This window comes from Apis laboriosa, unplaced genomic scaffold (assembly GCF_014066325.1).
Source record: "Apis laboriosa isolate Shangri-la unplaced genomic scaffold, ASM1406632v1 scaffold16_cov148, whole genome shotgun sequence".
Classification (NCBI taxonomy): Eukaryota; Metazoa; Arthropoda; class Insecta; order Hymenoptera; family Apidae; genus Apis; species Apis laboriosa.
In genome coordinates, this window is record NW_025222129.1 from 1,571,298 (window position 1) to 1,595,850 (window position 24,553).

Genomic DNA, 24,553 nt, shown 5'->3' on the forward strand with positions numbered 1-24,553 from the left:
ATATAATTAAAATTTTAAAAAATAAATTTATATATATATATTTATTTATTACAATAAATATATTTATCTCTTTATTTATATCTTTATATCTTTAAGAACTAGAAGAAAAAATAAAAATGTATAATTTTAATATAATAATATATAATTATAATTTTAATATATTATTATATTATAATTAATTTTAATATATAATATATAATTATAATTTTATATAATATAATATAACATTATATAAAATATACATATCTTTATATAAATAAATAAATATATATATATTTTTTTTTCTCGATGCTACAAACATCTGTCATTAATATTATAGCAATAATTTAAATTTTATTTAAATTTCTACAATATTTATTTAAATTTTCGAGAAATTAAATTATAAGAAATTATGAACTAACTAATGAAGAACATATTATCCATAACTGATAGTATATCCCATAGAAATCATAAGTGTTTCTTTAATAGCAGGATGCAATTGTCTTTCAATATATCTGGTCAAAGCCTGACTGGCACCTCTTAAAAAAACATCTTCCATTTCTCTAGCTATATTTTCTTTAGATTGCCAATTTTTACTATCGTTTTCTAGATCAATCGAAAAAATATTATCTAACGATTCATCAATATATAAATGTCTAGTTTCTTTCGATTCCTCATTTTCCATTTTCGGGTAACTTTTTTCTCTCTTGACATTTGTCTTTGATTTGCTGTCATCCAAATTTCTCAAAAGAATTTTAGTTATATCGGTTAGATTGCTCTGCTCTGTTCGATCTTTGGTGCAATTACCAATTTCGTTGGTTTTTGACCGTTTATTAATCAATGCGGTTACAAAATCTTGAGGAGTGATCATCTCCGTTGATCTCGGTATCCTTATGGAACGAATACTAGCTTTGTGACCACTTTTAAAAGAATCTGAAAAACGATGTACATCCGAAGAACTCGCAACAACATTAGATTTTACAAGAGCCCGCTTTTTCCGCAATGGAGATTTGGTGAGCCAGACATTTTTCTTCCATATTCCTAATTTTGTAACAGGAGCGTTTACGAAACGAGATTGACGAGTTTCGTTCGGAATGACAACGTCTACCTCTTTCGAAACACCGACCAATTGACGTGGCTCTGCTGCCTCATAATCATCATTCAATGCTAAAGGTAGAATTGTATACTAGAAAATATTAAATGTTTCATTCCCAATATATTGAAAATTTAATTAATTAATTAAAAATGATACAAATAGATTACTTCATCTCGAGGTGGATAAAACGGAGGCCATTTGTCCTGTCTCTTAATTTGTTTGTCTAAACGTGTAGGATGGCAACCATAAGCATAAATAGAAGCAAATCTCGGCTCTAAAAAACTAGATTCCGTACGAATGCGCATTTGCCCTCTGCCACGAGCGATTGGACTCGTTAAAAAATCAACACCTGCCCGTCTCAATCTTAGAGTCATTTTGCAAGACTCAGCTGATATAGGAGATTGATGATCCCGTGGTATTAACGAAACCATTCCAGAAACAGATAAATCATTGAACATGACTCGAGTTTGAAGAGAATTGTTGTTGGGTTCGTAAATGCATTTTTCAACCCTAGCCCAATTTCCCGTATTTCTAGCTCCTTGTGATAACTAAAAATTGAAAAACAATGTCTAAATTAATACAAACAAATTAAATTAAATTTATAAAAAAAAAAAAATGATATATAAATATAAAATTCCACTTGAAAACCTTTGAAAATTTTCTCTTAAATGCAAGTGTAAATATTTCATTTATATATTAATCGTTAATTGAAAGAAAGAATCAAGATTTATCTTGATATTTACAATATATAGATTATAATCCAATTCATGCAATAAATATTACTTTCACAACAATCCGGGAGACAGACATTTCAAGTGGTACTGAACGAAGTTCTTGCTGATACAATGTTCCTGATTTCTCTTCTTCAAATCCTTTTCGTCTACTCGAGTCTTTGTGAAGTGCATCTAGGGCACGTTCTAATCTTCCACCACAGGCTTCCCAATTGCCAATATTCGAATGAATGAAATTAATCGAAGAAAATGTCAATAATATAATCACTGATATCTCACAAAATAACACCATCTCTATAACCGATAAGAAAATAATACATATTATTAAAAATAATTATAATAAAATTATATAATAATTTCTAAAGTCATTTTAATATTACATAAATTTTTTATCATGGAATTTTCAATTTGATTAGATTTCATCATTATAAAAGAATAATATGAATAAGATATTATTTATAGATCATAAATAGAAGAAAATAGAAGAAAAATCAAAGTGAAAATTATATATAATAAGAATCTAATATGAATAGGGAAAATAGTGGTCAGTTTTATTATTCTTTATGATTTTATGATAAAGCCAATTATAATGACACTTTCAAAACTTGTAAGAAACAAAAAATTATATTTTTGTGTCGCGATATCATTAAAATCTCAATAGGTATATCCTGTAGAAACTCAGTGAATTTGAGTCGCTGAAACAGAGCATGAATGCGTCTTCCTTCCGTCCAGCGTTTCAGCGACAATCGAGTGAAATCAGGAAGCATAATTTGCACTGTCTCTATTGTATTATTCGATTATTATTAATTCTTTCAAGGAATTATCGAATTAATTGCATGTATATTCTAGAATATTAAATATAATATATTCTTAATATTTCTTAATATCCACTTTGAAATAAAAAAAATTGAAATTAAAATCATTAAAATAAATCTTATAAAATTTTATATAATAATATCAATTAACTAATTAATTCTTCGTATAGAATATTGATTTTATTCTAATGTTGTACGATATTAACACAAAAAATAATAATTAAATTAATAAATAATTTTCTATCTTATTTGAAGTAAATTTCTCAATTTCCTAATTGACCGAAACATTACAATGTAAGATATATTCTTTCATTTAAGTACACGCAACTTTTTTACGGTGTCCTAAATACGAAATCTTATTGTTTGGATGGAATGCATAAATCTTGATCGGCAAAGTAAATAAAGCCAGCATCGGTATTTTTGTATGCTAATGCGCAATTCAATGTTGATTTCATTTGCTGATGTTTCCGTGCTCCGTTAACTGGCACTCCAATACTGATTTTGCAATTATTTTCCTTTTGTAGTATTTGTATTTTTTTAAAATCATCTCTTATATATATATATATCTTTGACAAAATATTAAAAATTCCATTTATTAATATTATAATTATCTATATGAATAATCAATGATTTAACAAAAAAATAAAATATTCAATTAAATTTTAAAATTATTGAGGAAATATTTAATTAATAATAACTTTAAGATATTTTAACTGAATAAAAATTAGTTACTTTTTTAAAAAAATTATATATCAGATATCAGATAAAGCATTAAATACGAAAGTAAAGAATTTTTTTTTAATATAATGTAAAAAAAAAGAAAGTAATTTTTAATGAAAGGTAGTAACTGAAACAGTGCATTATAGAAATAGTGAGAAATATAAATAAAAATATTTGTATGTACTCACTAAAAATTCGAAGATATTATGTTTTAATGATGAAAAATTTTGTAATAAATAAATAAAATTACTAGTTATTCGTTCAGAGAAATGGAAATATTCAGCTTGCACCTTTAGCGTAAGGCAGATCAAATAACAATGAAAGTGGCTAGATACGCGCGGTAACTCCTACTCTTACATCTTTCTTTCTTTTTTCTTCCGGCAATACTTATGTGGAATATGTTTGAAGGCAATGAGTTTGATATAAGATTTATCCTGAGATTTATTTATTCTAAATTAATTGATTTCATTATTTTCAATGAATTAATGATTATAATATGACTTTTTTAACATGTTTTAATATTTATAATATGATATAGTAAGCATAAGAAATTATTTTATTTATATAATGTAGTGTATTTTTAATCGTAAAAAAAAATTTATATAAATTCGCCTTCTTCGAATTTTAAAGAGAACTTAAGATTTTTTAAGATTTAAGAATTTATTAAAAAATAATATAGATTAAAAAAATATTAATCTTGATAACGTAAAATATATCAAATTTATATGTATGTAAAATTAATATAATAATTAAAATAAATTATTAATAATATGCATATGTAAAAATAATAACAGATTGCATGTTATATTTCATGTTGTGGAATATAATAGAATAGAATATAATAGATGAATTGCAGGATATGCGATTGATGCGACCTCAAACAGTTGATCATGATATTCTTATACATATTATTTCTTGATCGAGAATGAAAATAAAAATGATGCATCAATTTGCTTGGTATGTGTATAATATTATGAATTATATTGCAATTATGATTATTCGTTAAATATTGTACGTTATAGATTAAAAACGTTCAAGTTATTTGTGAATTTAATCGTTTTCAAATTTCTGATAAAAACACATAAACAGTTTTCTAGGTTATGTACATAAAATGTTTTTTTCTAGAAAGAACTTCTGTTTATTTATCATAGTTTTAGGTGAGACATTAATATCTTTCGTTGCAATTTGATAATAAGACAATTTCAATTTCTCTTATTTGTGTAGTTCATGTAATAGGTGTTTTTGGACGAATGGGCGAATGTGAAGTGATAGAAGTAATCTCATTTAAGAACTCTGATCAAAAACCTGAATCTAATTCGGAAGATATAAAATATAAAGAAGAAAATAAAATTATTGAAGCAAATGTGACAGCAACTAATTCGTCTTCTAATGTGACTAAAGTCAATTGTTTAACAGATAAAATCTATGGGCCAGTAGAAGTAAAATAATAAAATATTTGAAAATATTAAATATAAAATATAAAAGAAAAATTATATTACATAAATATAAACATAAATTTCAGATTGTTAATGCAACCAGATTAATGAAATTATTAATCTTAGAACCTGGACCATCAAATAAAAGTAGAAATGATAAAGAAGGCAGACTTTTACCAGGAACTTGCGTAATAGTATTATTTTATGCCAGATGGAGTATATTCAGTAGTCAAGCTGCGCCACATTTTAATGCATTGCCACGTTCATTTCCACATATTAAAGCAGTAGCATTAGATGCTATTAAATATCAAAAGTAAGATTATGAAATAAATATAAACATTTATATAATTAAAAAAATTTAAAAGCTTTTTAAATTTTCCATAATTTCAGTTTTAATGCTCAATATGGAATTGTTGGAGTTCCAACATTAATGCTTGTTCATAATGGGAAACCTGTAGCAAAATTTAATTATACTGTTTACACATTGGAAACTTTTGCAAAATTTATAACACAAATTACTAATTTACAACCAAATGGATCATTATATGTTACATCCTTGGATTTTTCTGGTCCTGTTTCTAGTACACCTTCTAATGGAACAGATTATTGTTTAGTTCTTTCATGGATTTTCATTACTGCATGTGCTTTGTATTTTACATCTCAAAGTAGATGGTGGCAACAATTTGTAGAATTAATTCAAAATACATGGCGTGAAAGTAATGCTCAACATGAACATGTTGATTAAAACATAAAAAAAGAGACTATTTTTATTCCATGTAACAAAAACATGGCATGAAATTCAAACATGGTATTATTATTGATTTACGTGATAATATATATTGTAATTATTAATTAAGACAATGTATATATACTTTGCTAAATAAGTAAAATATATGTTATACAGAAGAATATATTGTCTAATTATTATTTTTTACCTTCTTTTAGTATTTATAAAATTACTTATTATAAATTTTGCATTTTATATAATATTACAAAATATTGTAATAATATTATTGTATAATTATTGTAATTATTGTAAATATATTGTAAAATATTATAATTTTATCTTTTAGTAATATTATTGAATTATAAATTACAGGAAGTTTTGCAAATGCGAAGTTTGTTCTAATGAAACCTGAACATACCGCGCGCCTTTTGTCAATTGAGCATCTAATTCATTTTCGATTACTATCAATTGTTTTGATGTATGTACTATAATACAAATGATTTGAAACTCTCGAGAGATGAAATCTAACAAGATTATAATAATTTGTATTGCAATGAAACAATTATGATGTTGTAAATAATAAAGCTTGAATTTGACTTCGATAGTTAATATACCGAAACTCGCATGTAATGGCCGACTTCGCGATTCACTTATCACATCCCTAACTTCATGATTGTTGTGTGCGGCATTTGTTTGCGCTGAAGTTCGTCTCTAATGAATTTTGTTATCGCTGTTATTATAAGAAAGAAATGCCGTTTATTTTTATGTAATATAATTGATTGCAATTAAATAGATATTTTGTGGAAAGCCAAGTCTTCCGAAGAAACAACATGACATTGTTCTATATCTGGATATATTTGAAGAGTTTTACTGATTTTTGTGATTCATCATCAGGTTAGGTTCTTAACAAGGAGCCGGCTTTGTTTTTTAATTAAAAATAAAATAGACGAACGTAAAAAAATCGAGTTAAGTTAATAAAAAAAGTAGAGGGTCAGATTAAGGTCAACAAAGACCCTCTATGAGATCAGCACCAAAACGAAAAAGATAATGGGCTCGTTGAATCTTGTCTGCCCAATGTGCTGTGGTGAAACGTTTAACAATCCACAGTCATTAAAGTACCATTTATTAAGCATGACGGACAACCTATACTGTCCTGGTTGTTCGCAGCGGTCTGACTCAGTAATGGCACTCATTCAACATTTGGATCGGTGTGGACAAAGCGTTGAATCAGAGGTATCATCTGAATCAAAACGTGATACTGAGGAAGATGCTCAACAGGAATCTCAATCAGTAGATACAGAAGTGTTAATGGTTAATACCCAATGAAAATTTTTGTACTTATATTCTCTTTGGTTTTTGTTTGATAATTCTAATTTTAGGATACAAATGTTGAAGGAATAGATCAAAGCTTTCTAGCAACTGTAAATGACACTGGAATTATGATAGTTGGTGGGCCTCAAACTATACAAGTTGATGAAAATGGTGTGTAAACATGTAATTTAATCTATCTTAATTCTGTTTGTTTGACTATTATTTCTAATGAAAATATCAGGAGATATTAAAGTCGTAGAAAAGATGGAAACTGAAGAGACACACATGGAGCAAAATTCTTTGGAATTTAAGATGTCAGAAAAAGTTCCTAATATTGCAAGCAAAGCAGAAGAAAAATCTTTATCTCAGGATCAGTTAGTGGCAATTTCAACCACTTCAGAGGCAGATGATAAAAATAGAAATAAAAATGTAATTACTATTTTACCTGATGGTTCAGAACTTCTTGATGGAGATACTGGTGCTTTGATAAATATGGATCATATAAATGATGTAGGTGAATTAGATGAAGATGGACTTTTACATGTTAAACAAGAACTTTGTGAGGTATGAATAATAAAGATATTATTTATACATGAATAAATAAATTATATAATTAAAAAATGTAATTTTTACAGATTGAACCAGAAGCAGTTTACAGTTGCACTAGTTGTGATATGAGTTTTAATTCTGTTGTGGAGCATATAAAACAATTTCATGACGGACAAGAAGTACTACTTGAAATAGCTGATCAATTAGATGATATTCCTACAGTACCTGCAACTAACACCTTAACTTCAGAATCAGGAAATGTAATCAATAACAGACAAAGGCAAAGTATGAATACTCTTCGTACAGAAGAATGTGTGGACAGTGAAGGAAGATTATATACAAGAAAAGTAGTACAAATAGAAAGATTCTGGGATAGAACTCCAGCACAAACATCACTTCAATCTACTAAAGCACCAATGATTGAAAAATTTTTTTCTAATGTAGAAGGAGTGAAAGTATGAAAAGTGTTTATTTGTCTATTTATTATAATCAATCTTAATATTTTTTTCATATACATTGATTATAGGTACGAGAAAAAAGATTGGCTGCAACACCAATGAGAATGTATAGATGTAATCAGTGCCTTCAACAGTTCTCTAAATTAGGAAACTTTCGAGTTCATGCATGTCTTCATGGCAATAATCGTTGTGATAGTTGTGATCAAACTTTTGCAACACCGAAAGCATTACAATTACATGCAAAAGTACATGAAGGTGAACCTGATCCAAATCAAAAAACTTTCATATGTGAAACTTGTGGTACAGAATTTTGTTCACATAAAAGTTTGCGCTTGCATTCTCGAATGCATGCACCAGTCAGAGCAAGGCATGTTGATGCACCTGAAGGAACACCTAGTGCAACGTTCACGTGTCCTGAGTGCGGTAATGTTTTGAAAATTAAATTTAAACATAATTAATATAATTAAATTTTTTTTTAAAATACACTTATATTTATTTATATATTATTATATAATTATTATAATTATTTAGGTAAAACATTAGCAGAATCATACAAGGAAGCACACATGGCATTACATTCTGGTGATTCTGTTACTTGTACAGTATGCAACAGGAAATTTGATTCTGCTGATAGTTTAGCAATGCATGCCGCAGTACATACAGAACTAAGTCAACCACATTCACCAACACCACCTACTACAGAGACTGCTACAACTGCTGAACCTGCAGAAAATCAAAAGCCTTATCAGTGTCAACACTGTGGTCGCAGATTTACAAGACCTCATGAGAAAGTAAAACATGAACGCATCCATACTGGAGAAAAACCACATGCATGTGAGGTAAGTATATTAAAAATAATATCATTTCTATTATAAAAATAATCTACTATCTCTCAGGTTTGCGGTAAAACTTTTCGTGTATCTTATTGTCTGACTTTACATATGAGGACTCACACTGGAGTCAGGCCATATGGATGCCAACATTGTGGTAAAAGATTTAAGGCTTCATCCGTATATAATCATCATTTGCTTACACACGGAGAAGAACGTGCTTACACATGCCCATATTGTCCAAAAACTTTTAAAACACGTGTTCAATTAGCAGGGCACAAAAATAGTCACACTAAACCATTTCGATGCACTGAATGTTCCCGTCCTTTTGCTTCTTTGTATGCCGCGCGTGCTCATATACAAACTCATAAAAAAGATAATAATTTAAAATTCAGTTGTTATATTTGTGGTGCATCCTATGGTAGAGCATTTGCATTAAAAGATCATTTAAAACAACATGGTCAAGACGTATTAGCTCCACCAGAACCAGCAAGAGAAGAAGAAATTCATGAAGGAGAAGATTTTTTGCTTGCTGAAGAAGAAGTTGAAGATGATGAATTAGTTATTCCGTCACCATTACCCGTCGCGCAATCATCAGAAGCTGATGATACAGAATGAGACTATAAAAGCTAGTCATATGTTTGTTATAAATTGTAGTTTAATATTGTTTAATGTAATGGAAAATGATGATGATGAATGAATCCCTATTTTCCATAGTGTTCAAAGACTATCAGCAGGATTTATATTCATGCATTAAATGTTATAAAATTTTAGTTTTTATGAACTGACATTCTAATGTGAATTGCTGCTGTGACTAGACATGAATAGTATTTGTTTGTAAATAATACAAATATACAAATATTTGTATTATTTGTAATTATTTGTAAATAATACAAATAATACATACTACAAATTTGTATATCCTCAATGGTATTGTGCGGATAGAATATGTGAAATATGAATAGCAATTGTATCAGAGATAGTTTTATTATGCCTGTTTAATATATTAAAGTAAAAAAATCTATATTATTTAATTTATGATCTATTTTAACAATTGAGTTACATTATTAGTTACAACTATGTTGTGAATTTCAATACTTCATACCTTTCTTAATTTCTACTTTTTTAGTTATTTAATAGTAATATAAGATAATAGTAATATAATAAAATGAATTACAAAATATTACTTTATTTTAACTATAAAAAAATAAAAATCTAACAAAAATCTTTCTCAAAGATTAATATTAGAATTAATTCTAAGAGTTCCAATGGTGTTAAAAATTTATAATATAAAAAATATAGATGTATTCGTAAAAAAGTATATAAACGATTAATAATTTCAATTATTTTTAATCTCTTAAAAAAATAACATTTAGTACTACTGAAATTAAATATTTGCATAATTAAATCGTACTACTAGTATAGCTTTTATATATTTTTCGTACATTAAAAAAAAATTATGAAAAATCGTTTAGATAATTTTATGACTGACTAGAAAATAATCTACTAAGTACAAATTATATAAAGTATCTAATAAAAAATATATAAATAATAAATATATGATATATAAATCACAGCTACGTAAAATATTGTGCAAAAATATTTTTATTTAAATGTGCCAAATGTACATTCTTGTACATAAGCAAAACCTAATTAATTTATATAGATAAAAAAAGCTACCGCACATCATTATACAAATTATACAAATTTATATGAAATTCATGTGTATTCATATACATTTTCACCAAATAAAATATACTTATAAATTAAAATATAAATCATCATTATTTAATAATGATGACAAATCATCATTATTTTTCATAAAAAAAATATTTTTTTAAAAATATTTCCAGAATTGACCAATTATTTTTAACCGAAATCTCATGTTTCAAACTTTACTAAAGTGCTGAATAAACAAACTTGTTCTTGATGTTATAATGTACCATCTGTTGCATTTAGATTAAGTCTCTTGCAATTATGATTAAGCCTTTAGTACTCTATTAGAATTCATGTCGTTCTTGTGCCTTATTAAAATAAATGACATGGGTTTTTTAAATTTGTGGAATAAAAGTTTTATGTTAGATATACAATGGAATTATCATATAGAGAATAATTATGATTTTGCATCTGCTAATTTGGAAGTATGATTTTATTTAAAATATCGATTAATTATTACATTCACTATTGATATAATTGACAAATATATAAATTCTTAGTGGGAAAATGTCGACACTAGTAAGTATATGTTTCCCAGAGAAGTTTGGGAAATACGTCCTATGTGGGAAATAATTGCAAAAATCATCAGCATTTTACCAATTATCATTATTGGATCTTTTGCTAATGGTGGATTAATCTACGTGATACTCAAAGAAAAATCTTTACATACTACAACTAATCTCTTAATTGTGAATATGTGTATCGCGGATTTAGGTACATGTTTAATATGTCCATGGATATTTCTTTGCGTCGATCTATTTCAAAATTATATTTTGGGAGAGATTGGTTGTCGATTGGATGGATCATTGGTGCATGCTTTAACATTAGTTGCAGTTTTTAATTTGAGTGCAATTAGTTATGATCGTGTTTCTGCTATTGTCTTTAATTGCTCAGGAAAATTAACAAAAAGGTGATAAAATAAAGTATTAAAAATATAAAAATCATTATATAACAAATAATATATATATTACATTTTTTTTATCATGGATTTTATTTGGATCATGGATATAATCATGGATTTTTATGGATTGATATCATGGACATTATATGGATTATACATCAGAATGATGTATATTTTACTTTTTTCTACTTGGATTTTTGGAATATCTGTTGCCATTCCTTTGATTTATTTTCGTCATTATTATGAAAGACAATGGAAAAATTATTTAGAAACTTATTGCACTGAAGATACTGTGCTTATTTATCCTTATTGGCATATTTTTGCTGGTTTAAGTGTTTGGGCACCATTGACTATCATGGCAATATGTTATACAGCTATTCTTATCAAAGTATTAAAATGATAAAGTATTTAATTTTTCTTATAAATATTATAAAAATATAAATATAATCTATAAAATATCGAATTTTAGTTAGATCGTTATGAATCACAAGCTCTAAAAAATAAATATCCAATTGTGGTAAAATATAAAGGAAAAGTAGCACAAATATTGACTCTTATAGTTGTAGCATTCATTATATGCCGTGTACCATTTACCGCATTAATAATTCGTAGAGCACAATTATTGAAAGAAACGCCTAAAACAGGACAAGCAGAAGCTATATATCCATTATGGTAAATATTTCTAAAAAATTATGGATAATAAAAATATTTTTCCAATATATATGTAATATATAACAAATAAACAATTGTTACAGGTATATTAGCAGATATTTAGTATTAGTTAATGCAGCAATAAATCCTTTATTATATAGCTGTAGTAGTAGTTCATTAAAGAAGGAATTAATGCTATATTCTGTTACATCTTGGCTAATGCAAAAAAAAAAACAAAAAGTATTAAAAACTTATATTATCTCAGGATTAAAAGCACAAAATTCTCATAATCTAAAACCACAGTTTCCTTGTATACGAATCTTTTATAAAGACAGAAATACAATACCACATATTTCATCGACTATTATATGATCAAATGTTAGAATTCTATTTGCTTTAATTAATTTTATAAATATATTTTATATATTTTATTGAGAAATATAACGAGAAATATAAGAATAGGATAAATAATATAAAATTTTAAATTTCTTGTATAGATGCACTTCTTATCTATTTTTATATATTATATACTTACATCAAAAATATAAAATAGTAATGCAAACAATTAAATAAGAAACGGCAGTTTTAAATATAAAGCATTTCTCAATATAAAACAGATTTGATCAATTTTTGTAAAAATAAAAATGCATGGATACCTAGATATCTGAAGCATTATTATTTAATCGCTACATTTTTAAGACTATCAGTTGTAAGTTTGCCACCATTGACAGTAAGTAAAAGATTTCCATTCCAAGATGCTTCTCCATTACCATTTACTACGAGATCAACCTATAAAAAATTTAATTTAATAGTAACTTGTGAATATATAACTTCTTTCATTTTATTATATAAAAAACAAAAGTATACTTGTAATTTTTCCCATATTTTTTTCTTGGGATTAAGTACATCATCTGGTGATCCATCTTCATATCCATCCACAATTACTTTTTCACCTGGCTTGCTGTCTAATGGAGGTCTCAATGGTTCTACTCGTCTCATTGGTTCATCCCTATTGTTAATAATTTAAAGATTATTTAATGTAATATATATAAATTTATAAATCAAATCAAAACATACACTGAAGCACATAAAACCATTCCATGGGATTGAACACCTCTTAAATTTGCTGGTTTCAAGTTTGCAAGGACAACTACCATTCTATCTTTCATTTGTTCTAATGGTACATAATTTACAAGTCCACTGACTATTGTACGAGGTCCAGTAGCTTCTCCAAGATCAATTTTTTCTACATAAAGTGAATCAGCATCAGAATGTTTTGATACTTCAATTATTTTGCCAATTCTAATATCTAATCGAGCCGGTGTTAATTCCTCAATAATTTCTAAATATTTAACATAAGTGTTTCAAATTATCATTTAAATTTATAATTTATTCAATATTTGTTTTATATGAAAAAAATATTACTTGGCTTTTGTGGAGGATATGCTTTATTCGCTAAATTTTTTAATTTTGAATCTTTTTCAAATTCTTTTCTAATTGGATCTAAAAGTTTATTGATATAAATCTCAACTGCATTTTTTAAATCTCCAGGATGTATTTCTTCCTTAGCGAATGCATTTTCTAAATCTTCATATGTATCAAATGATATATCTCCACCTAAAAAAAGATGTTGAATTATATATATTTGTATTTATTAAAAATATTAAAAATAAAAAATGAAACATACCAAATTCAGCTGTTCTATATACATTAAAAGATTCTCCTTCTTTTAATAATGGATATATTACATATTTGGCAAATGAAAGTACTCCATTATCACTAATATTACCAGGTTCACAAAATGCTTTTTTTAACTTTTTTTTAACAACAGAAGCATTATCTAATAAATCAATCTTTGAATCTTCTTCAGAAGAAGACATTTTTGATCCTGCTAATCCAGGAACTGAAATAAAATTTTATATTTATGATTTATAAATTTTAAAAACTAATTTTTATATTTGATTTTAATATAATGCTTTTTGTTGCACACATACTCATTGGATTCATTAAATGAATACGTTTTTCATAACCAAGTAATGGTAAATATTTTTCTGAAAAGGTGAAAATTTTTCTTTGATCTATTCCACCAAACTGAGCATCAACTTTAAGATATTGTTCATCCAAAGCTTGCAAACCTGGATATAATAATCCAGAAAGCAAAGGATTTACAACTTGTTTAACTACTTCAGCACCTGCTTTTTTTGCATCATGTTCAGTAACAATAGAACTTAAACGATATACATCTAATGTATATTCCCTAGAATAAAAAGTAATTGATATAGCATATATTCTATCAATTTTTTGTTTATATTTAATTATATATGATTATTTACTTGGATAATTGATAATCAGTTCCTTTAACAAACTTTAATTTTTCCAAAGGTACATCAATAGATCTAAGCATAGCTTTAATGATTTTTTCATAATATTGGGTACGTAATTCTAAAAGTTCCCATGGTGCTTTCATATTATCCAAATAAGCATGAAGATCAGCAAATAATATAGTAACTTCTGCACCAGATTTTAAGAAATCTGCTATCTTGGACATTGGTGTAAAATAACCAATATGAGGTCTACCAGTTGTAGCAGTACCCCAATAAAGCTTCAAATCTCGTTGTTTGAGAATACTTTTAAGTTTTTCATCACCAAGCCACTCAGCTAAGTTTCTTGTGACGAGTTCATATTTTTCTTCCCATTTCAGTTCAACCATGTTTATAGCACTAAATAAAAGATAAAATTAAAATTTTAGTTTTATAAATAAATTAAAAATAAAATTAATAATTATACTTATTAATTAAATAAAATGACACATGTGTTTAGCCACGTGTACTTACGACACACGTCAAATTTCTAAACTTAACCTTATAATTAATTTTAATTATAATAACATTGATTCTAATTAAATTCGTGCAAATATTTTAAATAATATATAATTCAGTAAAATATAATAAATTAATACCAATATTATAACATAATTATAACAATTGTAACTATTTACTTAATATCTGTTTAAAATAAATCAATTGAAAATCAAAATTAAAAAATTAAAAAATAATTAAATTACTTATGTATGATATAAATTATTATCTTAATATTAAATCAATTACATTGCATAACTTCTTAAATACAATAAATTTTTTTCGGATATAATAAATCCAAAAAAAGTTGATAAGTTGAATGCATGTATTACTGAAGGTATAGTGAGAGTGAGAATATGAATAAGATATTCAAGCATATGAAAACATATATACTTTCAATTCATTATGAATATTCATAATTACAATTCATAATTATAATTCATTATAAATTTAGAGTAATGTTTTTTTTTTGAAATTATTGTTATATAAAATTAAATATTTAAATAATTTTAATTTACTATATTTTTTTTTTAATTTGCTTTATTATTATTCTCAATTTCATAATTCAATATTTATTATTCTCAATTTCAATAATCATTTCATTCTCGTTTAATATTTCATTATCTTCATTTTGTCTATAAATTATTGAATCTATTTTCTCAAGTTTATTAATTTTTTGATATCTTTCTTTAGCAACATCTTCCAATCTTTTATAAAGAAGTGATGTTGTAGGAAACATACGTTTGAAATCACGGCGATCTAAACGAACTACTTCACATACTTCTAGCGCGATTACAGTTTCTAATCTTTTTCGATCTGGAAATATTATAGCTGCTTCACCAAAGTAACCTCCATCTTTTTCATGACATATCTTAAAAGGAAATTATTAATTTTTATTACTTTTATAACATATATTAATATAAAATAAATTCGCATACTTCTTTTCCAGAGAATGTAATAAGAGCAACAGTTCCACTAACTATAAAGAACATACAATCACCTTCAGTTCTACTTTTATATATGATATCTTCGTTGAGATAAATGACTGGTTTTAAAATTCCTATAAAAATTTAACATTGAAAACAAAAAATCTTTCAAAATAAAAACATATTTTTATTTTACCCATTAAATTTCCAATGACACTGCGTGGCAAATGATGCAAAATGGTTGCTGTATCTAACAATCCACGGCTACTGTGCATCATAATTTCTTGATTTAAAAGATCTAAATTTAAAAGTATATATTTATAGGAAATTATTTATTAAAGTTGATACAAAGTTTCTATCCAAATTAAGTATTAACTTGATAAAGTACGATATATTGCATTTTCTTTAAAGTAACTGCCTTGAAAACGATACTCGTAATACTCAATAAGTCTTTTTTTAAGATTTTCTGGAAATTTTTTTTGATGAATATATTCTTTCACTTGATATATAACTTGTTGATATTTTAATTCTGCTTCTGCAGCTGATTCAATCAATTGTAAGATTATAACTGTCATAATATAAAAAATAATTAAAAAATTATTCTTAACAAATAATTATATCAAAAAAGAAATAATTACCTAAAAAATAAATTATAAATCCTTTTCCAAACAATAGTAAAATACAACGTGTTATTGTATCCATTTTACCCAGGGAATAAAATTCTAAACAAGTCGATGCCATAATATTACTCATGCCAATATGAAGATACATTAAATAAATATCAGAGTCAGATTTCTCATACAATTTGGAAGTAATTAAATACATATCTGAATCCTATAACATTTATAACTTTATATCATTAATTTCAGAGATAAAATAAACATAAGATAAGGAAATTTGAATATACCTACTTTTAAAGTTTCATCATTTATATATGCTATGATAAATGGGAAAAGGATTGTTATACAACTACTCCAATGAAATAATAATAATATCAAAATTAATAACCATATAATTTTTTCGTGAGCATGTGAAAGTACAAAATACTAGAGAAGATATGTTTATATCTTAATAAGTTTGTTATTTTTTTTTACATTTTTAAATTTTTATATCTATTTCTTACTGCGTGAAGTATTTGTCCGATGTAGTGACGTAATGTACAAATACGTACAATTTTTAAAAGTGGTAAAAATTCGGGAATCAGTAATAAAGAATTTGAATTAGGTCCAGGAGGTAAAATACGATCTTGATAAAACCAAACATATGGAACCGATGATATAAGATCAAAAAAAAAATATCCTTTCATATAATTTCTAAAAATAACAATTTGTTTTAAAAATAACAATTTGTTTTAAAAATATATTTCATCAATTAAAACATAATTTAAATTAAACTTAAATAAATTAATGAATTACTGAATTATCAAAATTGGATCAAGAAAAATTTCGTGACCATCCTTTGATTCAAAACCAGTTATCATATTAAATCCAATATCGCATAAGCAAATAATATATGCAGGATATACTAAATTCCAAATTTTTGGATCAGAACTTTTAGCTACTCTATGAAATGCCAAAATATATGGTATTGCAACAAACATGTACAGGAATGTAAATGTCATTAAGAAATCCCAATAATATCTATATAAATATAAATTTATTTTAAAATTATCTTTTTAATTATATTAATTATATTATTATATTCTTAATTATATATTTTGAAAAAATTAAAATTACCTTAAGTTACTACAAGGATGTATTACCCACCATGTTGTAGAACGCCCGTGTCTTCTCTTTTCAAAAGCAATCGCGGCTAAACTACGTAGGTAATTCCGAGTTAAAGGATGAGTTATAGAAACAAGAAAAATTTTCTGAAAATTTCGTTTCCAACGAATATAAAATCTTGCATTTGGAGGTAATTTTGGTAAATTACTGTCAGATTTTTTTGGTAATTCGCAAACATGAACATCTAATAATCTCTTTCGCATTCGTTGCATCTTTATTTTATAATTACTTTATAAAATGATACAATGATATTATATGGTTTTAGAACTTTAATATATATTTCAAGAGAAGTTAAATCAGACAAATGATGCTAGTTTTTTTGTTTTCTTTTTTCTTTTTTTTTTTATATTTAAATAAAAAAATTATATATTAAAAAAAAACCAAAATGTCAGATAAGAAAGAAATTTTTTGTAAATTATTTGATATTCGAAAATGGATTCCTGAATTTTCAATTGGTAAATTTATTCTTTTTTCCTTTTCCATAATAAATATATAAATATTTTTACTGTAATAAATTGCCATAGAAAAGTACAACTTTCTAAGCGACGTAAAAAATGTATATATTAATTATATTTTACATGTTCTACACTGCAACTTAGACATGATATTTACATGGAAACTTAAGTAAAATATTCTTAAGAATTACTGTAATATTATGCGTGAAATCTATATCATAAAATCTTTAAATTACCATAGAACATATCAAAATCATTTTATACAATAACCTTTATACATACAAAATACATGATATTATATATTGTATCACAATTTGACAAATTTTTTACTGTACATATTAAAGTATAAATTGTAATTTCTTTATATTTTATTGTAAAATAATTTCATTTTCAAATCTTAGAGTATACATTAGTATGTACAATAAATTATTAATTTCCGGTCGATCAGTTTTAAACAAAATAATTATATATTAATGATAAATATTAAAATTTTCTCAATAAGAAACTGAATTTCTCCAACAACGAATAAAAATATTCTATAAATAAAACAAATAAATGTTCACGAACGATATGTAATATAGAAAAATATACAATATATATAATATATATATATATATATATATTATATATATAAATTATTCGTCGCTGGTGAAATGAATTATATATGGAATGTAATTATTTTGATGTCTAGGAGTTATATTAATAGATTAAACATAGATTTTTGTTGAAAAAAATATTATGCCATCTTTTCAATATATTGTATCCTTCCTTTTTTTGTACTTCAGACTATATAAAACGAGCAGCTTTATGTTTTCGAGAAAGCTTAATAGTTTGTTTAAAAAATGAATCTATGAAGGATATGAAGCCAATAGGCAGTTACTCTATTTTGGTAGAATCCATTGGACCTAAAGCTCAAGAATTTTTAATACATGTACAATCTTCGATGTCTATTGATGGTCATTTCGGTGGGTCAAAAGTTATCAGTTCGGTGACATCGAAATTTCATTGCCTAGAAGAAAAGAGGACAGAGTTTGTTAATTTTTAGTAAATTTATGTTTTTTACATTCTTTTAAATAAAAATAATATTACATTAATATTATAGATTCATTTACGAAAATGGTCTATATGAAAAAACAATATTTATAGGAATAGAAGATAATTGTTATCATGTAAAATTAACACACACTTGTCCATGTGATAAATCTTCGGAAATTAAAGACTTATCCTTTTACACTAACAGTAGATTAATAAGTGAAGGAGCAAATATATTACTTATGCGATATTTGGCACTTATAAATTATGAAGGAATATTATCTTTTCAAAGCATTTCTATAGATGGAGATTCCACAGAATCTAATTACGTAAGAAAATATGAATATATTGATGAATTTAAATAACGAAATACATTTTTTATTAGATATGTACTCCTATTGAATGTATGGAATTAGATAATCGTGTATTAAATGTTTATACGATTGAACGAAAACTATGTAGAGAAGATGGAACTGTTCATACTATAAGAACATATTTAACAGCAAAAGGTAGAATACTCCGACATAATTGGTTAGATGTGCCATATATTTTGAAAATTAATCCATTAGCAGATTTAAATATTCCAAGTAAAACAATAAGAATAGAAACACCATTAAAAGATTCTTGGAATGAAGATATTGAAATGTTTTCTAAATATTTAGATATAAAAGTAAGTAATATTTAATATATTTTAATGTAAAATAACTTATAAAAATAAAATACATATTTTATACATATATTATTAATAGTTTTCCAAAATCGCTGAAGAAACGGAATACTTAGCTGATCACCCGGAAATAAAACAATTAATTGCAGATTATATTCAAATACTGTTAGTTGGTAATCAATTTCTTGATTGGGAAAACATTGTACCAATATTTCTTAAACAGGTCAAATTGCATTTTACTTTTTACAATAATATATTAATATCTTTATAATTTACTGGTCTCCACAGTAAAACCAGAAAATGTGATAGATTTTACAATACAACATTTTAAAGCATTTGCAAAAAATCCAATGACTTGGGAGACCAGTACATTGAAAGAAGATTATGATAATAATGTAACATCACAGCTCACAGAAAAGAAGTTGGATACTTTATGCAATATCTGTGGATTTTATGTAGATTATACTGCATTGAAAAAGATTTGTTCGCAAGAAATTACATGTTTTACAGAAGAAAATCATGAAAAAGTAAATATTTTAATATACATTATATAATATAATATACCGTATAATAATTACAAATGATCAATTTCAGAATTCCAAAGTTATAAGCTCTATTGATTCAAAAAATTCAAATGATTTTACATCTGATATTGAAGAAAAATTGGATATATCTACTTCAATAAATCATGTGTCTAATTTTTCTTCACAATTAAAAAAAACTTGTGATCAATATGAAGCTATTATTAAATTTTATAACAAATATAAAGTAAATTTTATACATATTTATAATAAAATTATATACATATATTATATTATATTTATAAAACATTCATACAATTATTTAATTTTCAGTCTTATACCAAATGTTCTGAATGTTCTAAAATTTCTAAAATATGTACAAAATGTTCTATCATAGATCAAATATTACACAAATTAAAAGACTAAATAACTATAAATTGTATTTGAGACATATAAACATTATTTTCAATTAATGCTAAAATTTACCTGTATCATTGTCTGTTAGGAGATGTATCTTTTTGGGAGTTACATATAACGCAATTTTCCTAAAAAATAAAAAACACATAAAAATTGAAAAATATTTAAATTATTTAAAATTAAGATACATACCACTACTTCGAAATTTGGTAAACAATCTTCATGAAACGAATGTTTACAATAAAATACTACTAAATTTCTTGGTTCTGTAATAAAAATAATATATTACAATCAAAATGTTATTAATATTGTATTGTAAATAGCTTTAGATACCTCTTATAATTATTTTTCTATGACAAGCTCCACACATTTGATCATCTAAAAAAAAAAAGAAATTATATAATTATTATTATTAATTAATAATATAATTGAAATTCTTATAAAATTTGCTTACATTCTTTTATAATTACAATTATTTTTATAATTAAATAATTTATAATTATTTATTACTAACCATCTATAAATATTCCTTTTTGATGACATTTGACTAATCTTTCATGTAAATTAAAATAATCATTAGATAAAATTTGTTTACATCCTTCTTGTACTGAAACTTGAAGATTATAATCACACATCATTTTAACTAAAGCTTTTTTCAGGCCTGGAATTTCTAGAGATGGTTTTATTCTTTCTACCATAAGTCTAGGATCGACATATGTACCTATTTTTTGCAAGAGAAATGTAATAGCTTCTGAAAGAAATATTTTAATATTATAATTATATTTATTATTATATATATTTATTATATATAATTATATTTATAAAAATATTTTAATATTATAATATTATAATTTTAATATATATACAGTTGAAGAATTTAATATTATAATATTATAATTTAATAAAATATATTATTTCAATTTCTTACTAGGTTTATCTAGAGAATAAATAATCAAATCATTCCACAATTCTTCATCATCATGTTCCTGACAAAATGTAATTGCACTCTCCATATCATTCAATTCTCTAGTCATAAGTGCTAAAGCTTCAGAAGTATTTCCAATTCTACCAAGTAGATATACCATTTCTGGATAGAATTTTTTCTGACTACAAATATCTAATGCTTGTTGTATTGGATAATTATCAGAACGACGTAAAAGTGGTAATAATTTATCTCTTGAGTAATTAGCATAAAGTTGGACTAGCAATCCATGGTATGTACCTTTTGTATCTTTTTTATCTAATGCATCTAAATACTATTATAAATTATCTTTAAATATTAAAAGAAAGAAATTATAATATGTATTTCATATGTATTTTTGATATCTTACCAAATATAAATATCGATGATTATGCTGTAATTTTTGTACAACAATATCAGATGGCACTCTGTCTTTTTCTAAAAAAAATTGTATCGCACGTTCCGCGTCTAAATCCATTAAACCTTCTATCATATCGTAAACGGTATTATACAATTGATATTTTTGAATAAGTTGAAATACATCCTTATGTCTCAACTTTAAATACATAGCTAACGCTTTGTCGTACTTTTCATCGTGAATGTATAAAATAGCTAAAGCTTCTAACAGTACATTTTGTCGTTGATTATGAATTAAAAGATGTTCTAAAACACCATTTACAACAGCTGCAACTTTATACAATTTTGGAGACCATTCTTTGACTAGTTGGAGAAATCCATCAGGATCCATTTTCAAATATTCATAAAGAACCATTTCATAAATTAATGGATCTAATGTTACATCACCTCTTGGAAGATAAGAAGAAATAGATCGCAACTGATGAACCCTTGCAAATTTATATACCTATAAAAAAATACAAAAAAATAATATAAGTAAAATTATAAATAAAACAAATAACTTAAAAAATAATAATACTAACTTCTTCTTCCCATAATTTTTTGTCTTTTCCTAAAATTTTTAAACAGAGTTTGCCTGCTTCATCATATTTTCCACAAGCTAACAAATGATCTAAGTATACACGACCAACATCAACTAAAGTATATTTTTTACAGTTTTTGCCATTATTCACTGTTACTGCTTCTAATGCTTGTTCAAATTTTCTATGATTTAATAACCATTCTATTCTATCATCTGCATCATATAAACTAGCTATAACAATATCTTTTGGGCTTACAATGAAAAATCTATAAATAGATATAAAAACAATTAGTTTTAAAATAATAAATTTAATAGAAATGAATATTTATTTTTAAATAAAAATACCTATTTTCTTCGTTTAGACAATCTAAATGATAATCATTACAACTATATTCTTTATAACCACGAAGTGTAAGGGAATTTGCACAGACAAGAGAGAAAACCTGATATTTTGGTTCAATAACATGTAATGTTGGTCTCTGACTTTTTCCATTTTCATCTAATTCTTTCAAACAACCCAATAATACTAATTGATTTTCTAAAGGTGCAATACCAGAAATATAAAAATCCACTCGGAAAGTTGAAACTAAAATTAATACTTTATTATTCATTATATTTCTATAATTTATAAGCCATAAAATATATACCTGGATCTACTACATATTCTGGTAAGTCTCTGTTAACCATTTCTTGTGTTGATCTTTTCCTAATTTGACAAATTCGTACTATATCAACCCAACCAATTAGTAATGTTCTTTCATCTGACCATCGAAGATTACATCTATAATGTTCTGGTAATGCACTATATCAGAGAAAAATTATTTTAATCTTCATATCATATAGAATTTTTGTAATATCACAGTAAAAACTTACTCAGCAGATTTACTCCATTTAATAAGACCTAATGAACATCTGGCATTTAAATCATAAATTCTAACACCAGTATCAGATGCCCAAGCCACAAAGTGACTAATCCACGCAATTGATCTTACTCCTCCTTCTGCATCACATAGTACAGTTAGTTTCATACGAGATAAAAAAGTTTTTTCATACAAAACCAATTTATCATCTCCTAAAAATAATTTTTATTTCAAAAAAACTAAAGTTTAACTTATCTTAAAAAATTAAATACATAAAATAAAATAACCTGTAATAAATCTTCTTCCACTACCACTTTTGTAATAATTTGGATCTATAGCTATACTTTTAACTAATCTACCCATACTCATATTATGATTATTCTCTGTACTATAAAGACCATATATAAAAACTTTTCCATCATCACTACATGATGCAATGAAATCTCCATTATGATCTATAGATATCTGATTGACAGCAACTGTATGTGCTTGTAAACTTTTAGATTGTATATTATTTCCTTGATGATCTAAAAGATGTATCATACCCCAATGTGATCCCAGACATAGGAACTAAACAAAAATTAATTTATTATAATATATAAATATAATAAATTATATAGCTATTATAATTTAAAGAATTTATATATTAAGATATTTCATTTACATTATACAAAAGATTATGACTAAAAATCAGAATTTATGAAATTTATATATATAAATTTTATTATGGTTAACCTTTTCATAACTTGAAATTATTATTAACTTTAACATATTTATAAATATTAGTGATTATATTTCACACCTTAGGATGTACTGCAATGCAACTAGCTGCATCATTTTGCAATATATGTTCCAAATCATTTCGTACCCTGACATATTTGAGCCTAGGTTCTACTTCGTCTACTTCAGAGTCTGAATCATCTTGATTATTTTGATCTTCCTATAAAATAATTTGATATAATTGATATTTTATTATAATTTATAATTGATATCTTTTATTTTTGAAAAACTTATTTAAATAATACCTTATTTAAGGTATTTTCCATGCCCGTTTCTTTAATTTTTTGGTTAAAGAGAAACTTGTCAATATTCGTAACCACGAAATGTCAAAACCTTTGAAACCTTTTACTTATATATCACAAATTTTTCTTTTTCTAATTTTGTTTCGTTATTTGCACTTTACATTGATTAACATTACAAAACAATCATTACAGA

General features: G+C 25.2%; 7 protein-coding genes across 14 annotated transcripts; 4 read left to right on the plus strand and 3 right to left on the minus strand.

Moving 5' to 3' along the window:
- Positions 1 to 415: 415 nt before the first annotated feature.
- LOC122711177 lies at positions 416 to 3,588 on the minus strand. The gene is made up of 4 exons (XM_043929689.1): positions 3,530 to 3,588; positions 1,859 to 2,100; positions 1,243 to 1,623; positions 416 to 1,165 (listed from the first exon to the last, which is right to left on the minus strand). The coding sequence occupies exons 2-4, from the start codon at positions 2,096 to 2,098 to the stop codon at positions 416 to 418; spliced, it is 1,371 nt and encodes a 456-aa protein (XP_043785624.1). The 5' UTR covers positions 2,099 to 2,100; positions 3,530 to 3,588.
- Positions 3,589 to 4,225: 637 nt separating this feature from the next.
- On the plus strand, positions 4,226 to 5,680 carry LOC122711178 (thioredoxin domain-containing protein 15). Of its 4 annotated transcripts, XM_043929691.1 has the most exons (5): positions 4,255 to 4,298; positions 4,364 to 4,498; positions 4,566 to 4,780; positions 4,864 to 5,090; positions 5,168 to 5,680. In XM_043929691.1, the coding sequence occupies exons 2-5, from the start codon at positions 4,453 to 4,455 to the stop codon at positions 5,520 to 5,522; spliced, it is 843 nt and encodes a 280-aa protein (XP_043785626.1). In that variant the 5' UTR covers positions 4,255 to 4,298; positions 4,364 to 4,452; the 3' UTR covers positions 5,523 to 5,680. The 4 variants fall into 4 exon arrangements, with proteins under 4 accessions (XP_043785628.1, XP_043785626.1, XP_043785625.1 ...); XM_043929693.1 differs by lacking the exon at positions 4,364 to 4,498 and having other exon boundaries at positions 4,226 to 4,298; XM_043929690.1 differs by having other exon boundaries at positions 4,261 to 4,498.
- Positions 5,681 to 6,124: 444 nt separating this feature from the next.
- Positions 6,125 to 9,858, plus strand: LOC122711176 (zinc finger protein 431-like). 2 transcript variants are annotated; one of them, XM_043929688.1, is made up of 7 exons: positions 6,125 to 6,815; positions 6,884 to 6,986; positions 7,069 to 7,379; positions 7,451 to 7,819; positions 7,891 to 8,245; positions 8,354 to 8,661; positions 8,719 to 9,858. In XM_043929688.1, exons 1-7 carry the CDS (start codon positions 6,552 to 6,554, stop codon positions 9,268 to 9,270), a joined length of 2,262 nt encoding a protein of 753 aa, XP_043785623.1. In that variant the 5' UTR covers positions 6,125 to 6,551; the 3' UTR covers positions 9,271 to 9,858. The 2 variants fall into 2 exon arrangements, with proteins under 2 accessions (XP_043785623.1, XP_043785622.1); XM_043929687.1 differs by having other exon boundaries at positions 6,126 to 6,815; positions 7,057 to 7,379.
- A 746-nt stretch (positions 9,859 to 10,604) lies between these two features.
- Positions 10,605 to 12,401, plus strand: LOC122711169 (neuropeptide Y receptor type 1). The gene is made up of 4 exons (XM_043929663.1): positions 10,605 to 11,278; positions 11,432 to 11,657; positions 11,739 to 11,941; positions 12,025 to 12,401. The coding sequence occupies exons 1-4, from the start codon at positions 10,896 to 10,898 to the stop codon at positions 12,290 to 12,292; spliced, it is 1,080 nt and encodes a 359-aa protein (XP_043785598.1). The 5' UTR covers positions 10,605 to 10,895; the 3' UTR covers positions 12,293 to 12,401.
- Positions 12,402 to 12,452: 51 nt separating this feature from the next.
- Positions 12,453 to 16,608, minus strand: LOC122711026 (tyrosine--tRNA ligase, cytoplasmic). Of its 2 annotated transcripts, XM_043929406.1 has the most exons (12): positions 16,343 to 16,608; positions 16,081 to 16,272; positions 15,901 to 16,002; positions 15,717 to 15,838; positions 15,562 to 15,649; positions 14,254 to 14,659; positions 13,915 to 14,177; positions 13,608 to 13,823; positions 13,346 to 13,537; positions 12,998 to 13,262; positions 12,788 to 12,929; positions 12,453 to 12,709 (listed from the first exon to the last, which is right to left on the minus strand). In XM_043929406.1, exons 1-12 carry the CDS (start codon positions 16,527 to 16,529, stop codon positions 12,596 to 12,598), a joined length of 2,289 nt encoding a protein of 762 aa, XP_043785341.1. In that variant the 5' UTR covers positions 16,530 to 16,608; the 3' UTR covers positions 12,453 to 12,595. The 2 variants fall into 2 exon arrangements, with proteins under 2 accessions (XP_043785341.1, XP_043785340.1); XM_043929405.1 differs by lacking the exons at positions 15,562 to 15,649; positions 15,717 to 15,838; positions 16,081 to 16,272; positions 16,343 to 16,608 and having other exon boundaries at positions 14,254 to 14,640; positions 15,901 to 15,929.
- Positions 16,609 to 18,793: 2,185 nt separating this feature from the next.
- Positions 18,794 to 20,703, plus strand: LOC122711377 (ciliogenesis-associated TTC17-interacting protein-like). Its single transcript, XM_043930111.1, has 7 exons — positions 18,794 to 18,972; positions 19,046 to 19,304; positions 19,361 to 19,645; positions 19,725 to 19,815; positions 19,931 to 20,169; positions 20,237 to 20,410; positions 20,497 to 20,703. The coding sequence occupies exons 1-7, from the start codon at positions 18,794 to 18,796 to the stop codon at positions 20,587 to 20,589; spliced, it is 1,320 nt and encodes a 439-aa protein (XP_043786046.1). The 3' UTR covers positions 20,590 to 20,703.
- Positions 18,818 to 24,502, minus strand: LOC122711373 (vacuolar protein sorting-associated protein 41 homolog). Of its 3 annotated transcripts, none has more exons than XM_043930105.1 (14): positions 24,364 to 24,502; positions 24,141 to 24,278; positions 23,626 to 23,908; positions 23,352 to 23,478; positions 23,126 to 23,280; positions 22,824 to 23,076; positions 22,480 to 22,744; positions 21,912 to 22,403; positions 21,509 to 21,836; positions 21,095 to 21,331; positions 20,914 to 20,958; positions 20,773 to 20,846; positions 20,650 to 20,708; positions 18,818 to 18,952 (listed from the first exon to the last, which is right to left on the minus strand). In XM_043930105.1, exons 1-13 carry the CDS (start codon positions 24,382 to 24,384, stop codon positions 20,655 to 20,657), a joined length of 2,472 nt encoding a protein of 823 aa, XP_043786040.1. In that variant the 5' UTR covers positions 24,385 to 24,502; the 3' UTR covers positions 18,818 to 18,952; positions 20,650 to 20,654. The 3 variants fall into 3 exon arrangements, with proteins under 3 accessions (XP_043786040.1, XP_043786039.1, XP_043786038.1); XM_043930104.1 differs by having other exon boundaries at positions 22,824 to 23,064; positions 23,352 to 23,550; XM_043930103.1 differs by having other exon boundaries at positions 23,352 to 23,550.
- Positions 24,503 to 24,553: the final 51 nt, after the last annotated feature.